This window comes from Cydia splendana, chromosome 1, assembly GCF_910591565.1.
Source record: "Cydia splendana chromosome 1, ilCydSple1.2, whole genome shotgun sequence".
NCBI lineage: Eukaryota > Metazoa > Arthropoda > Insecta > Lepidoptera > Tortricidae > Cydia > Cydia splendana.
Window position 1 is genome coordinate 18541788 of NC_085960.1, and position 16605 is coordinate 18558392.

Sequence of the window (16605 nt, forward strand, 5' to 3'; positions counted from 1 at the left end):
TAACTAGGTTTAGGATTAGGTAGTTTACATAACGGCACATTGACTTAAGTTATAGATGATTTGAGATGATTGATTACACACACAGCTACATCGAGTAGGTACCTACTAATACACTACTATTAGAAATTATAGACCACCTCAATGTCCGGATGTCGCCGTCGACGGGATACAACTGGGATCACTACTACTAATTGCAAAAAGAATGAAGGAATGAGTGGATGTGATTTAAATCATGAAACACATGGTCATTTTTGCACATGGGTGTTTTTTTTTAAGATATAGGAGGCAAACGAGCATGCGAATTGCCACCCGCAACCCCGGAAGGATTGTAAGTGCGTTGCCGGCCTTTAAGGAAGGCAGGAAGTTTCTGGACTAGGTACTATTGGTACAAAAAAATTACATTATTTTTTAAATCCAGCTGCTATAACCAGACATGTAGTGGTGTGCGTAACCTCAACTCTGGTGCCGATACCTATATACAAGCAGATTTTATAATTTATCTACTGAAAATTTGTGACTGCGTTTTATAATACACACCTCTTGCTCAACATCAATTGCAATATCTAAGAATTATCTTATAGCTTACAGTAAAGCTGATTGTTTGTTTACAAAATATAATAATAACATGGCAGTCTTCAGTTTATATTTTACAAGGCACTAAAATATACAAACTAATATGTACAAGAATAAAGTTACAACCCGAATGGATATATTTACATTTACCGGAAAATCGGTAATAAGCGCTTAATACATCACTTTGAGCATATTCAGGGCATAAGGATGTACGACATGCACAAAATGATTAAATTAGAATAAAGCTAAACCGATTAGATCGGTTGAATAAATATTACTTAATACTTATAGGCAAAACAGTCGTTCTGTTATTTACAAACCGCTAAATTATATTAAAGTTCATATCCTCATTGTGGAATGAGTTTTTCTACTAGCAGGATTTGGTGGAAGCCCTGGTCCTACTAAAGGAGACATAGAAGGTGACCGAGTGGCTAAAGGTGACAAAGATGGTGAAAATGAAGGAGACATAGCCGCAGCGGCCGAAAAGCCACCGGGCACATCATGACTAATTGGTGACCTCGGTAACAAGTGCTGAGGCTGTCTGCAAGACAAAGACGGTGCCGGGCAACTCCTAGGAGCAACGGTGGTTAGTAAAGGCGGCGGCACACTCTTCCCACCGGATAATGATGTCCCTTTGCTCTTAGCACTAGACGCGCCACTGTTACCACTTTGCAAGGAAACTGCATCATCTTTAAGACGCGCAATTTCAGAAAACACATGCGCTAGGGGTTGATACTGAGGTCCCCAATCTAAAAGGTAGTCCCAGTTGTAACTACCAGTCAATTCTTCTTCTGAATGTACTATTGAGCTAAGACTTCCAGTCATGGATGGCCCAGCTGTAGGAACAGCTGTATTTTCTCCTGGAGCACTAGGAAAAGCGCCTAAAGCCATTGCTCTATCTACAGCAGCACTATTTTCATCAGCGCTGCTTGCTCTTTCACTTCCAGTTACTTCGTTTAATTTGGCGTAAATAAGATTAGTTATATCATTTTCATGAGTTCCGTCTTCATCAAAAATATGCATTGGGTCTATAGACCCATGATGAAGCATGTTATCTTTATTTACTACGTTTTCAGAACATCTCCTGGACGAAGTAGACGCTCCACCGCCGGTAACAGTATCCACTATTCCCAGACGTGCGAGATACTCTTGTGTATTGTGTACAGAAACATCAGATAAATTGTCATCATCAACTCCGTCGGTTTGTCTATGGATACCAGAATCCCTTTGCAATGGTCCCTCATTGATCATCCTTATTTCTTCATCTTCGCCATCTTCTCCGTCTTCTGCGGAGCCTCTGCCGCTAGAGCCAGATTGGTCTGAACCTGATAATTCTGATGTTGTAGCAGCACCTGAATTAGAACTAGCAGTATGAGGACCATATGGAGGAATCTCGTCGTATTTTGGAGGAGCGAATTGATTACCACCACTCACGGTGCCCGTGTTTCTAATAGGAATAGTATCAAAAGCACTTGGGTCTACATAACTGTTAGTTGCACCTACTCCTTCAGAATTCAGACCAGGCTTATTGATCTTTTTGTGCCTTTTATTTTTCATGTGTAGGAACAGAAATGCTGCTGCAAAAATGATTATGATAAAAATAAATACGATTAAAAGACCTAATGCCCAGTCTGAGAGTCCACTGGCGGCTGCTGGCACTGCTGAATCGGTAATGATATTCATATCCGAGACAACCGCCAACGAATCGGGCAATATTTCCACCGCGGTTTTATTTGTTAAGGAACCTTGTCGGCCAGAACTTGCCGTAATGACTAAGCTTATAGCTTTATGATTCCCAAACAAGCTTTGCACAGACTCTACTCTTTTCTTAAGAATTATAAGACCCGTTGTCCGGTTAATTTTAAAGTAAGGGTGCGATGTTGAGAGTTGGTATACTATTCTTCCATCAACTCCTTTGTCTCTGTCAGTAGCAGTCGTTTGACCAATCATATATCCAGCAGGAAGAGGACCTTTCTTTGGAATTGGAAAATTGTATGTTTTTTGTGTGAACTGAGGGTAAAACTCATCGCGACTTTCAATATCAATCCTAACCTTTACAGTTGAAGACTTCCCGCCTACATCTGAGGCTTTGATGGAAAATTCGTATTTATTCTTCTGCTCATAATCAAAAACAGCATTCGTATTTATCAATCCTGTTGACGAGTCTATTTGAAACATTTTCCAAGAGTCGTCATTTTTATTATAGCTCAGAGATATGGGTACTATGGTGTAATTTAATATTCCATATTTGCCTTTATCCAAATCAGTTGCTCTTGCTGTGAATACTGAAGTACCTACTCGTTCATTTTCGGCTACCGTTTCATAGTATTGATTTACCGGGAAAGCCGGGACATTGTCATTTTCATCCATTATACTAACGTGGACGTTAATGCTATTGCAAAGTGATGGTATGCCTTGATCACAAGCAACAATAATGAGTTTGTATTTCGTAAAGCCGACGTCATAATCAAGACTCTTGTTCACTGTCAAAATACCGGTTACCGGGTTAACAAAGAATAAGTGATCATCGTCTCCAGATGTTATATTATAAATTATAGCAGAATTGGGAGTTCCATATAAATCAGCATCAGTGGTTGTTAGTTTGCTCAGAGTGGATCCAGGTTTTGCATCTTCGCTGACAGTTAGTTCAAAATCACCCGACGAAAATAATGGAGGATTATCATTGGCATCCGCGACAGTTACAAATACAGTTATTGAAGTTTTGTTTTGACTATACGACATCATTTTTCCTTGCTCTACGGCTGCTAAACCAAGAACGTATGAATCTTGAGTTTCTCTATCAAGCTTGTTTACTAAAATCAGTGCTCCGTCAAGAGTCACATCAAAAGCATCACCATCGTTTCCAGATATAATTAGAAATTCCAGGCTGTATTTCTTAAGAACATCATTGATACCGCCGATCTGCAGCAGCGAAGACCCTCTTTCTGTATCTTCATTAACGGTGATCCTGAAATTATTAAAAATTATGATGTATTTGTTTGTATTTTAGACGTCAGTCAGGCGAGAATTGGAATGTTAAAATAGTTTAGAATATCGGAATATCAGCATTGCCCTGGCTTTTTACCATGGCTCACAAGGGGTTTCTGGGGTCCATCCGGCAATTTACCTAATCTTAAGAAATGGCACAGTAAGGGCACAGTCTTCCAACTCAAAGGGGTTATTATTATAAGGCCTTAATTTGAATTCTAGTTTCCTCATGATATGTTATGTGTCGCACGTCTTACCGGTAGGCTACCAATAGGTACTTAAATAGCTGATGAAAAAGGCTCTTAAAATATAAATCAAAGAAATTTCTTACCTGTATGTATCCTGTCCAATAAACGGTTTTATCTCCGATGTCGCACCCGTACTGATCCTGACGGCGGCTACAGCGCTCTTGTTGGGTTTGCCGTGGTCAGTAGCCATCACTGCCAACTGACTGTCTCGTTGACTCGGCAATGTACTGTAGTTGACGAATATAGCTCCAGATGTAGCGTCTATGTAGTAACCCTTGCTTTCACCAAGGATTGAGTAGGTCACCTTTCCGTTATCATCACTGTCTCTGTCCTTGGCACTAACGGACCCGATTTCAACATTACCAGCGCCTTCTGAAATGTTTAAAATAAAACTATAAATGAAATGTATTGCTGCAAACTGCAAAGGAAATGTTTAATTTTCATATACGCGTACCATAACCTGGATCCGTGTAGTAGGTATCAAATTCTAAAGTAAACGAATTCAAGTTCAATACCTACTGAACGGATTCACGTTCCTACATACAAAAAATCAGAAGAGAAGTACTTATCTTAATTAAAAATTTTAAACTCCGCAAAAACCAAACCAATAAAAAATACTAAGAACTTTTCCGAACAAGTCAGTTATTAAACAAAACTATCAGTATATTTTTATATTTGAGAACTATGATGAGTTGATGAGACAAAATGATTTACTTATATACAAATCCAAAAACAAATTTACTCAAACTGGAAGATATCCCGCCTTTAATAATTTCGCCTTTGTACTTAACTTTTCCTAAATGTAAGATACTCTTATTATGTTTTTTTTGTTAATAAAGAATTTCTACTACTATTACAACATTTAAATGACAATGTCAAACTTTCAACTTTTGTTTTGGGGTTATAATAATAGTTAAAGTGACTGCTACATAGTTATATTATTTTATAGCCTAATTAATTATGTACGTACACTGTTTTATCTACACACATATTATAAGCTCCTTATGACGTGTTTAGGAAAAAAAATTAATACAAACATGTTGCTTTGTTTTTCAGATTTGAATGTAATTATATAAATATAAAAAATTATATGCGAGTATTTTGGGTAATCTAGTACCCATAAAGTATGATTTAATATTCATACTAACCTGGTAAAATCCGATTGTAAGATATTTCATCAAACACTGGTGCATTGTCATTGACATCCAATACCTTGATCGTCAAAGTCGTTTTGGCGACGTGTTCGTTATCCGACACGCTCACATTCACCTCGTACACTTTCTTCGTTTCAAAATCCAGCGCTTTATTCAAAACAATCTTTCCGCTATATCTGTCGATCGAAAACCTATTGTCCTCTTGAGTTATAGAATACTTTAGAGCAGGATATGTGTCAACGTCGTTCGCCGTAACGGATGTCAGCACTGACCCAACTTCCGTTCCTGCAAAAACAAAACGAAATGTCAAAAGAGGTCCACGATACTCTCTCGCTTTTAAGAAACGGCTGCCGGTTTAACGATCAGCAAAATAACCTCTAAAACAAAACTGTTGTCGACGTACAATGATTAAAAAAGAAAACAAAAACAACGCGAATCTTTGGGGGAGGCACCGCTAAAACATGCACTCGAAAAAATTTAATACCGTCCAATAAATATTGATCCTTAAGGAGTCCCTTTTATTTAATCTCGACGCTGGAATCGAAACGTCGCGGGCTCGCGGAGTTGGGAATACAAATTATGTAAAATGCCTCCCTCTTTGTAAGACGCTTTTTGTTCTACCAATTTATTTCGAAAAGTCGATAGGCCGACCTACAGCAATTTAAAACCGAATACGTAAACGAGTACAAAAACTTGGAAAACAAACCTTCTGATACTGCGATGACATTTGGCGGAGGGAACGTCGGCTGGTTATCGTTAACGTCCACTACGTTGATCCGCAACGTGGCCGTACCGGTCATCTGCGGGTCGCCCTCGTCCGTTGCAATGACTGTCAGTTTATACGTCTCCCTTATCTCACGATCCAGCACTATATTTGTTTTGACCGATCCTGAGAATGCTGGCTCAATAATAAACGCGTTATCGTGGTTGCCGTCTACTATGTGGTATAGAATCCTCGCATTCACTCCGCGGTCGCTGTCCTTTGCGGCTAGTTGCACGACAAACTCGCCTTTAGTGTTCCCTTCGAGCACGTTTGCGATGTATTGCTGTTGCGTAAATCTGGGAGCGTTGTCGTTTTGGTCCAACAGATTTATTGTTACGTCGCAGTAGCCGTATAAGACCGGCGTACCTTCCGTTCGGGCGACCACGACGAGATGCCGCGTCGGGCCTGGGTGCGACTCGTAATCTAAATTAGCAGAGTTATTTACTCGTATAAGTCCCGAGTTAGAATCAATTTCAAATGCATATTGGTCATCCCCATTGCCGAATTCATAAATAACCCTTTGGCGCCGGCCGTCGCTACGAACCGCCGTTACTTGTAACACGTCTTTTCCGTAAGACATATTTTCTTCGATGGTGACGTTGTAACTTGCGTTTTGGAAATTAAGTAATGGCGTTTGATCGGAAGACTCCCCTACCCTAATTTCTATAAGTCCTATGGAACTTTGAGGTGGGTTGCCCTTGTCCTTTGCCATTACTTTTAAGTGAATAAGTTTTCCATTTTCGCTAGCTAAGCTTTGCGTTGCTGTTAACACGCCTGTTGTCGGGTTGATACGAAATTTATTGTTAGACGTATCAATTAGTTCGTACAATATTTCTGCATTCGTACCGATGTCATTGTCAGTTGCAGACACCCGAAGTAAGCTTTGTCCTGGTGGAGTCAAAGTAGCGACCTTTTCTTTAAATGGATATTTTGTGAATATAGGTTTATTATCATTTACATCGGTTATTGATATCTCCACAGATACTCTTTGAGAGCGAGCCACGTATCGTCCTTCGTCTGTAGCTACAGCTTCGAAATGATAAAGGTTTCTTTCTTCTCTGTCAAATAACCTGAAATTATAAATTACATAAATGAAAAGATTGTTAAAAAATCTGGGAAGGTCGGTCAAATTTAAATTACCAAACTTACCCGGTAGTGAAGATGATTCCTGTTTTGTTATCAATTCTGAATAATCCTTGGCTTTCATTTGCTAATGAATACACAATACGTTTATTAAAACCGAGGTCAGCATCTGTTGCTCTGACTTTTATAACTGATGTATCTAAAGGAGCATTTTCAGGTATCGCAGCAGAATAGTGTCCAGTGTCAAATATAGGGTCGTTATCATTTTGGTCTTCAACGATAATTGAAATATTACAAGACCCTTGTAATGCTACTGGTGAGCCATGATCGAAAGCAGTTATAGTAAGTTGATATTTTGACTGCGTTTCTCTATCCAGAGTTCTTGCTGTTAGTTGTCCTGTTGTATGGTCAATTGCGAATTTATTTCCATTATTACCAGATGTAATACTGTAGGTTATGACCCCGTTAGCACCAATATCTTTGTCTGTAGCAGCAATAGTATGAATAACTTCCGGGTCATTATTTTCAGGGACTGCTAAAGAATAGCAAGAACCAGTTTTAAACGTAGGCGGATTGTCATTTACATCTATGACAGTTATTGTCACAGTAGTAACATCAAAATTTGTAGTAGATTGAAATGTACTAGCATCAGTAACGTAGACTGAGAAAGTATACTGGTCTCTCTCTTCACGGTCGATTTTGGATTTAATTGTAACTGTCCCTCTACGAGGGTCAACGACGAATTTATCGTCGGCAACGCCTGGTGGAATGATGTATGTCAAATTTCCTGAAAAAAATATATAATTAAGTTCACGAATGATGACTGATGAGCAGTATGTTTTTTTTTATCAGCTTGAACCTACCTGCAGAACCCCTTGATGACTTAGCAGTTAACCTTGTAACAAAGCTACCAGGACGAATATCTTCACTAATATTAGCTTTATAAAATGCTTCAGTAAATCTCGGGGGAACATTAGTCGATTCTTGCAGTTTTAGCTGCAGAATCATGTGGCTTTGTCTGTTAAATGGCATGCCGTGGTCTGATGCAGTAAGGTTAATTTTATATTGACCGGACCGGATTTTAGTAATATCAGAAGAAAATTTCTTTGATAGAGTTAGTCTTCCGGTGTCATATTCCATTGCAAAATAAGAAAGTTCGTTTCCACTAGAGATATAATAAGATACTTTTCCATTATCTCCTGAGTCGGCATCTATAGCTAGCGCTTGATACAATGTTCCGGTAAGAGTATTTAAGGCAACAGATGCTTTGTTTTTAGATACAAATTTAGGAACATTATCGTTAGCATCAGTTATAGATATGTGCACGGTAGCTAACGTTGACATCCTTTCTGTTTCATTGACTGCCATGTCCGTAGCTTCTACAACGAGCCAGTACTCTTTTAAAACCTCGTAGTCAAGAGTTGAAGTAAGAGTTAATGACCCTGTCAGAGGGTCTAAAGCAAATGTCTTACAAGATGGAGGCAATGATGAGACGACTCTAAAATTTAATTCTCCATTCGGCCCCGCGTCGTCATCTTTAGCGGTGAAATTAAAAACAGTCATTCCTAATGGAGTCCCTTCTGAGATTTCGATGTTTATTGGATTTTGTGGCCATTGAGGCGCGTTGTCATTTACATCAACAATTTCTATTTTTACTGTTACAGCACTACTTTGGGGATTATTAGTAGCTGAAGTGTCTAACGCTCTAACTTCCAACCTATATTCTTCCTGCACTTCTCTATCCAGCTGCCTTGCTACAACTAGAGACCCCGTACGTCTGTCAATTTCGAACGTTCCCGGTGAATAGTCAGTAGTTAAAGGCATCAGTAAGTAAGATATTTGTTTTTCTTCTCCATTTATAAGATTTTCATTAATTGCAGTATCGCAGCACGCTACTGTACCAACGATGTGACCAATACTTGCATCTTCTTGGACCTGGAATTTAATATTAATCATATGTCTATTAAAAAGTCCGAAAACACTTGTAAAGTACTAAAAAGTTTTAAAAGTTATATAAGTAAGTTTTAAAAATCAAATACTTTCTTACCTTAAAAGACAAGCTGGAGCTCGTAAATGTAGGTCTGTTATCATTTAAATCCAAAACTTCTACTTTTAATTGTCTGACTGTTTGCTTGGGTGGTGTACCCCCATCTGTAGCTGCCACAGTCAATCGATAAATTGACCTTTCTTCATGATCGAGAACTGCAATTATAGTAATGAATTAAGCATCAATCAAAAGACAACTATTTAGAGTACCTACGTAAAAAGAGGACCTTGACAACTGTAAATTAAGTACTAATTTATACTTACCAGTACTAGTTTTAATGACACCACTTTTCGGATCAATGACAAATACTCCAAATCCGTCCGAATCTCTCTCATTGACAATGGAATATGTAACAGATGAATTGACCCCATTATCTCTATCGATAGCTTTCACTCTGGCTACTTCTGCCCCAGGCTGTTGTTCTTCCCTAACACTGATAACATCTTCTCTGGGGTCAATGATCTCAGGTGAATTGTCGTTAACGTCGGTAATTTTAATGGAGACAGGAACTTTGCTGTAGCGGGCAGGAGTTCCTTGGTCTTTGGCTTCAGCGAATAAGGAATATGCAGCCTTGAACTCGCGATCTAGGAAATCCTTTGTTGTAATGGTTCCTGTAAATACAACATCAAAAATTCATAACAGTCAAAGAAGCAATTGCGATTCAAAATCTGGATATAATTTCAATATTTTAATAAATTCAACATCCTCAATAAGTCTCATATATAAAAAAAATACAATTTCAATTCCATTATAGTAAGGGCGAGACCCAAAATTAGGCATTCATAAAAGAGATCGCCTGAGGCGGAATAACTATGATTATCCGCGGTCCAACTCCGTATAGGGATCCTAAAAATCGTGATGACAGAAACGGGGAAGGACGATAAACGTGATTTCGTAGAGCCAGCACAACCTAAACACAACTTTATTTCCTCATATTTAGGGTAGAATTCGATTTGTATATTGGTAAAACTGTCGACCGATAATAAGATGTGCCAGGGACTGGCGTAATGAGCGATGAAAGCAAACTCTTAAAAAAATGCGCATCGTTATTCCAACGCGCGCAAATACTGGAGCCGGATTTTGTATGGATGATATAAGACATGAGTCAGATAGGAATATACTTATTCCTTTACCCTATCATTCATTGAGAGAGGCGAATTTATTAAAACCACCCAACATTTCTCAGCGTCACAATTACATTTTTAATTCGCCAGCAATATAAGCGTCATTATTTTAATTTATAGTCACCCTTTAGAGAGTGGGATTCCAGCAACATTTTACACCTATTACTCATTTCAAAAGCATATGAAAATAAAAGGTATCCGTCAACCGAACGAGTTGTACAGCCGTGCAACGTCCTACACGTACATTTGTAACGTATGAGCTTTAATGCTCGACGACAGTATCTGGCCCTAGTGAGGCGGTCATAAAACATAGCAGAGAATAGCGAGGCTTCTACATAGTAATATTTTAATAATAGTTAATGGTGGGTCAGGACGCAAGCGCGCGCGACGACGTTTATAACTCGCAATTGACACGCATAAATTAATTATGGCTCCCTCCCGTAGCGACGCTAGCCACGACCTTTCCGATAAAAATTGCCATAAACGATTGATAAATAATCGAGCAAACTTGCCAACTGCTAAGTGGGTAATTCGATTACTCGGATCGCTCTCGGAACCGATTCGCGGATCTGAAGGTGCCGACGAATAAAATCAACAGGTTTTCGATGCGATTATGCACATAAAAGGCTGAGTTTTTGCCTCCGAAAACATTGTAAAAGCAGCTGTTTGGATCTGATTCCTGGTCGTAGCCAATCGGGTCCACATACAGACGTCATTCGGAATGATTTACGAATTTGTGGAGGACAGGAGGGTAGAGATTCGCTAACTAGCTCGCGGGGTGTCGATCCGAGATAAGCCGAATTGAGATGGTACGGGAGGCCATTCATCAGTCAGTTATCGAGCGATAACGAACTGCCACCCCCCATTTTTGCGAACGCCCATATTGAGAAGCGAAAAACTGCGATTCCAATGATATCATTGCTGTACCGATAATCAGCCTCTGTGATAACTACGAAAAAAAAGCTACTTATCGTAACATAAAACTTGTTAAATAGCAATGGGGTTGGATCGAGAGGAGGTAGGTACCTTGTCAGTTTGTAACAATAGATTCACCAATGCAGTGGTTCAATTATTCCTTAGGTACAGAACATTGTACCTACCGCGTACCTATTATGAGCATAGTATTTAAAGTTAAACGTTGTTAAACTAGTGGCTCTGTGAGCTGTAAAGGCCAGTGCACAGCATATTTCAACGCGCACGTGTACGTGCACGTCTACGCACAGTATGCATCCGGTGTGCACAGGCCTTAAACCTCGCGAACCTCCATGGCTCCGCCATATTGAAAAAGTTTCTTAAACCAAATAGACAAAAAAAGCTAGGTAAAGTACACAGTTATTGAACCTGTTGACCAAACTTCAAGAAAAACGGCTGACAAATGCGACCTGTAGACGAGAACATCCGGACATACGATTTTTTTAACCAAACTGAAACGGAGACCTTCCCTTTCGCTGGGTCAATAACTTACAATACATTACTTTTCAAACTTAGGTATTTGTAAGCTTACCTACGAATATTTCCTAATGATAGTTTAACCTAGATTAAATATATTATACTACAAATATGAATTGGAGTAAGTATTAGTTAAGAAATACTTCTGTAATTTAGTTAGTTAGTTATTACCTACCTATATCATCGTTAAAATGAAATTGCATCATTGTAAAGTGGCACAAATTGCTTCAACTGACATAAAAAAAAACTTTCAATAAATAAAATACTTAATGCAATTCGTCATTCACTTGCTTTTCCTCCAGATAATCTTTAATTTGGTAAATAACGGTTCAAAATATCCACTGTAGTCTACAGAATAAAACACATTAAGTAAAATCTAAAATGGCACAGTAATGATATTCATGGGAAAAGTGCTCTCAATTCCTAAAAAGTGCACAGGTATTATTGTGGTTTGTTTGTCCGGGCTGTTTGCCCAGTCGATGGGTCTTAAGGCACAACATACTTCGGGTTTTAGCTTTCAAAAGCGCCGGCCATCTAAACAATGCGTTGAGAGGTAGGAATTATTCTTTAGCTGATCAAATAGAGGATAGGATCCTCGGCTCGTTGGGCTTACGGTAAAGTTGCATTATGAATGAGTATGAGTATTGTTTATGAATTATTGCTTTCGAAATAAGTTGAACTCGGATTATGTAATACTCAATATTATCTAAAAGTAGCATTCAAATGTGTTTAATGTGCTCTTGCTCTTGAAATATTATTTTTATTGAAATCTATTAAACAAAACTACTAATTGTAACTGTTACCTACATATGTATAAATAAGATCATTAGGTATGTTTTAAAAAGTTGAAGCGTTTCGCTAAAGGTAATTAAAACATAATATGCAATTATTTGTAATGTTGTGTAAATTATTTTACGATCTATCGTGTACCTACAACGCTAGCTTCTCATAAATAATAGTAAGGCCAGACCCTAAGTATCATCTCTTAAAAACGAACAAGCTGAGATTTATTTGCGTTTACGCACTTCAATCCTCTACAAACAAACTCCACCTGAGTCAAACCGCGTAAACCTTAACGAAACGTTTACCTTGAATAAGAATAACTTTCGACTCACCTGTCACCGGGTTGATAGCAAAACTAGTATTCGTAGGAAACAAGCTGTATCTTAACAGTGCATTGTCGTCTAGATCGGCATCTGTTGCGGATATTTTGCCTACGAATGCGCCAACGTTCATATTTTCCTCAACTTTAAATTCGTACGCCGCTTTTGAGAATACAGGGTCGTTATCATTGGCATCGATGACGTTTATGATTAAACTTGCACTTGCTGATAGAGGAGGCATGCCGTTATCAGTGGCAGTTACAGTCATTTTGTGGTGCGCCGCGGTTTCTCTGTCAAGCGCCTTGGCGAGGTAGACCCAGCCCGTTGTGGGTTGGACTTGAAAGAATCCTTCGTTGGTGGTGTTGTCAGATGATACGATCCGATAAGTTAGGCGGGCATTGTTGCCTGTATCTTTGTCTATTGCTTGAATCTCTAAAATCTGTAAATAATTTATTATTTGAAACAAATGCGTAATATAATAATACATTTCGCTCGCCAACCTTATTTTTTAAGGTCGCAAATTAGTAAGCATACTCATAAATAAATGTCGAGTTAGTAAAATGTTCTGAAGAAATATCTTCAACCAGAGACTAGTAATTATTCAAGACGAACGACGTTTCTCGTATTTTTAATATTTTTCAATTTTAATTTATATTTATAAAATCTGGTGACAGTAGGTACTGCTTTTATAACTTCTAAACATAAAATCCGACTTTCCTGGCCTCCGGCATATGCACAATAGTAAAACTAAAGCATATTCTTATTTCACGGCGCCATCTAGTTAAACTATTAAACATCTATTTTTAAACATTTTCTAATAATACATAGCTTGAAATGGTTTATTTATGCCTTAATTTAAATCTACTTTGTGACTCAGTAGCGGGGCACTTTTCATACACAAATAACTAAAATAAATAATATAATTTAGCCTATAAACGTCCCACTGCTGGGCACAAGCCTCCGCTCAAGCACGAGAGGGTTTAGGCTGTAGTCCCCACGCTAGCCCAATGCGGGTTGGGGACTTCACATACACCTTTGAATTTCTTCTCGGATGTATGCAGGTTTCCTCACGATGTTTTCCTTCACCGAAAAGCTAGTGGTAAATATCAAATGATATTCCGTATACATAAGTTCCGAAATCTCATTGGTATGAGCCTGGATTTGAACCCACGACCTCCGGATTGAAAGTCGGACGTCAGAACCACTCGGCCACCACCGCTTCCTAAAATAACTAAAATATAAAAATAATATTTAATGACATCTACAACACTAACGATTTTCGCGGCGTTGTGTGGCTGACAGTCTTCTTTATTTACTAGACTCAGCTTCGAATTTCATTAGGTAATATTTTTCAAAACGTACCTTTGTATTTATAGCTTCAGACTCTAGCACACTAGCACTGTAAGACTCATGCTCGAACACCGGTGTGTTGTCGTTGACATCCTGCACATCCACTGCTAAAGTCAGGTTGGCGCCCAGAGATGGCACTCCGCTATCTTTAGCCGAAATCACAAGAGTGTGACGCACCAGGTTTTCATAGTCTAACGGCCTGCAACAAATTATTGATGTGTGTATGTGTAAATTATTGATGCATTGCAGAATCTAGTTTCTAAAAAAATAACTCGCAATTGAGTAACTTATATGTATATCGAATATACATTATATCCGATATGCATAAGTATTAGGCCTATAGACAGTGCAATTGTGTTCTTGATGGATTTTTTTTTTCAAGTACAAATGATTAATCAAATTGGAAAAAATTATCGTTCATGACAATGAAAGTAAATAGGTATAAAAACTTATTATTATTGAAAGCAAAATAAAGATAATAAATCATCCTAAAAATCAGCGTAGCATACAAAGTAAATATATTAATCATATAACGACAATGAAATGCCTGCAGGTATTAGATTATACACGAAGCATAGCGTACCTCAAAAGAGTGACCAATCCATGCTGCGCATTAACAGCGAACGTATTCGGGGGTCCAGTGGCGGACACCAGCTGGTACGTGAGCTGGGCGTTCCTGCCCTCATCCTCGTCCGTGGCGCGCGCCGCGTACACCACGGACCCGACCACGGCGGACTCCGCCACGGACACGCGCACCGACGACGTGCCGAACTCGGGGGAGTTGTCGTTTACATCTTCTAGGGTTATTTGGACCTGTGGAGCAATGGAGAATTATAGTTTTACTTCTTAATTTTATTTAGACTCTCTTATCTTACTCTTCTTTATCTTATAGAAAGAAAATTAGACCATATTTTGTTATTAGGTACCTACATTAGGCGAGCCGTAGGTATGCTTGTTTTCTACCAACATGATATAAAAGTGTTATACCGGTAACTTAAGATAAAGCGCGCAACGCAGTGGTCTTTCCCACGATATAACGTGTGGATATGCTTTTTGCGTTATCTACAGCGTTTTTTCTACCTACCTGTGTCTGATCAAAACTGGCAGAATTTCCGCTCGCTGCCCTCACGTTCAGCAGGTACGATGCCCTGGTTTCCCTGTCCAGCGGGCCCGCGGTCCTGATGGCGCCAGTCAGCGGCTCCACGGTGAAATGGCGCTCTGGGTCTCCGGATATGATGCTGTAACGCGGCTGCTTGCCTGGATAACAAAATGATTGGGTTATTCTTACAATACCTACTAATTGTTTTGCAAGGACTAAAGTAGATTTTTTACCGCTCGTGCTTATCTTGAAAACTGAGGAAGCGAAAAACGACGGGTAAAAGGGAGAATTTTGAGCATCGCGAGGCATGTGAGTTAAAAAGATTGCAGAAACTTAAAAACCAATAAATTGGCCCATGTTGAAACTTGGCAACGATATCAAAATTTTCAGCTTTCTGAGCTGGTTTATTGTTCCGAGTTTATTATGTTGTTTCAAATAATAAGATTTTTTGTCTACATAAAAAAAGATTAACATACACACACACAATATTAGTTAGGTGTTAGGTACATAATCTGTCACACAACACAAAAATTAAAAAAGTCAAACAATTTAATATGACAGGCACTGTATATCTGGTGATTGAGGCACTATAATATTAGTGATTATTTGTAACATTTAAACATATTTAGAAGAAAACATATATTTTTAAGTAGATACTGGATGTTATAGTTAACTCATGGTAGTTTAATATCATAATATCCCAGAATCTGGAATATCCGTCTCGATTTAACCGTCCAGAGCTTGGACTGACCACGCAATTTACGGTCACCCATAAATATTTATATCCCTATTATGTTACTTTCGATCAATCGTCTATGGTTCCAGGAAGATAGGTTTGCTTGTCTGTAGCCTGTGAATTATGGGAAGATGTGATACTATTCAAAAATAGTTGGTTTACAAAGTTCCAGAAAATATGCAAATACGTCCCTACAATCCACTGTAATGGAAAAACTTATACGTTTCTTTCGTCATTTCGTACATCGTTGATAATTAGAATCTTGTTTCATATAAAACTCAAATTGAACTTACACTAATCAGTAATATTATTTCTGAGATTACTCGTAGGTACATAGACAGAAATATGAGGAAGATAAGTACTTAATTAAATATTTATCTGTACAAGTATATGTCAGGTACTTAACCCAAATGAGGTTTGCTTCAATATGTGTGAATCAATTACGTTTATTAGGTAACACTGTAATTTCATAACCCTGAAAAAACGTCTTATATCTATCAATTTTTAATTGGCAGCTCTCGCAACGATTTAAAGGCGCTCATTGTCGACATTTTTTTGGCGCTTTTTGCGGTCGTTTTTGGGCCAGTTTGGGCACTTGACGCTCAGATTGATATACCGTCTTATTGGGGACATGGCGACGGTCTTTGTTTCTGCGAGTGGGATATAGGGCTGCGAAATTCACAATATACCGAAAAAAGCGTTATTGGAACGTTTTTTTACGAGTTTTTGTTGCTAAGGCTTTTTTTGGTGTTCTGTCGACTTTCAGGATCTGGTTAAATGTTACTTTGTACATTTAAAATAATGACGACAACAAAAGAGGCTAGCCTCAAAGCATTTAACAGGTGCTGAAGATTCCATGTGCACGTCTGTACATAGCCTTATTTGGCA

The 16605-nt window shown here is 38.5% G+C and overlaps 1 protein-coding gene across 1 annotated transcript in view; it reads right to left on the reverse strand.

Moving 5' to 3' along the window:
- Window positions 1–282: 282 nt before the first annotated feature.
- LOC134791604 (protein dachsous) overlaps window positions 283–16605 on the reverse strand; it is a 292570-nt gene continuing 276247 nt past the window's right edge. The window contains exons 5-16 of the mRNA XM_063762655.1: window positions 14967–15139; window positions 14466–14695; window positions 13895–14081; window positions 12545–12971; window positions 9120–9467; window positions 8857–9011; window positions 7673–8744; window positions 6876–7596; window positions 5670–6796; window positions 4958–5248; window positions 3893–4181; window positions 283–3541 (exon numbers count right to left, since the gene is read on the reverse strand). Coding sequence (XP_063618725.1) covers window positions 913–3541; window positions 3893–4181; window positions 4958–5248; window positions 5670–6796; window positions 6876–7596; window positions 7673–8744; window positions 8857–9011; window positions 9120–9467; window positions 12545–12971; window positions 13895–14081; window positions 14466–14695; window positions 14967–15139 — 7649 coding nt within the window. The 3' untranslated portion in view covers window positions 283–912. The remainder of the gene's footprint in view (window positions 3542–3892; window positions 4182–4957; window positions 5249–5669; window positions 6797–6875; window positions 7597–7672; window positions 8745–8856; window positions 9012–9119; window positions 9468–12544; window positions 12972–13894; window positions 14082–14465; window positions 14696–14966; window positions 15140–16605) is intronic.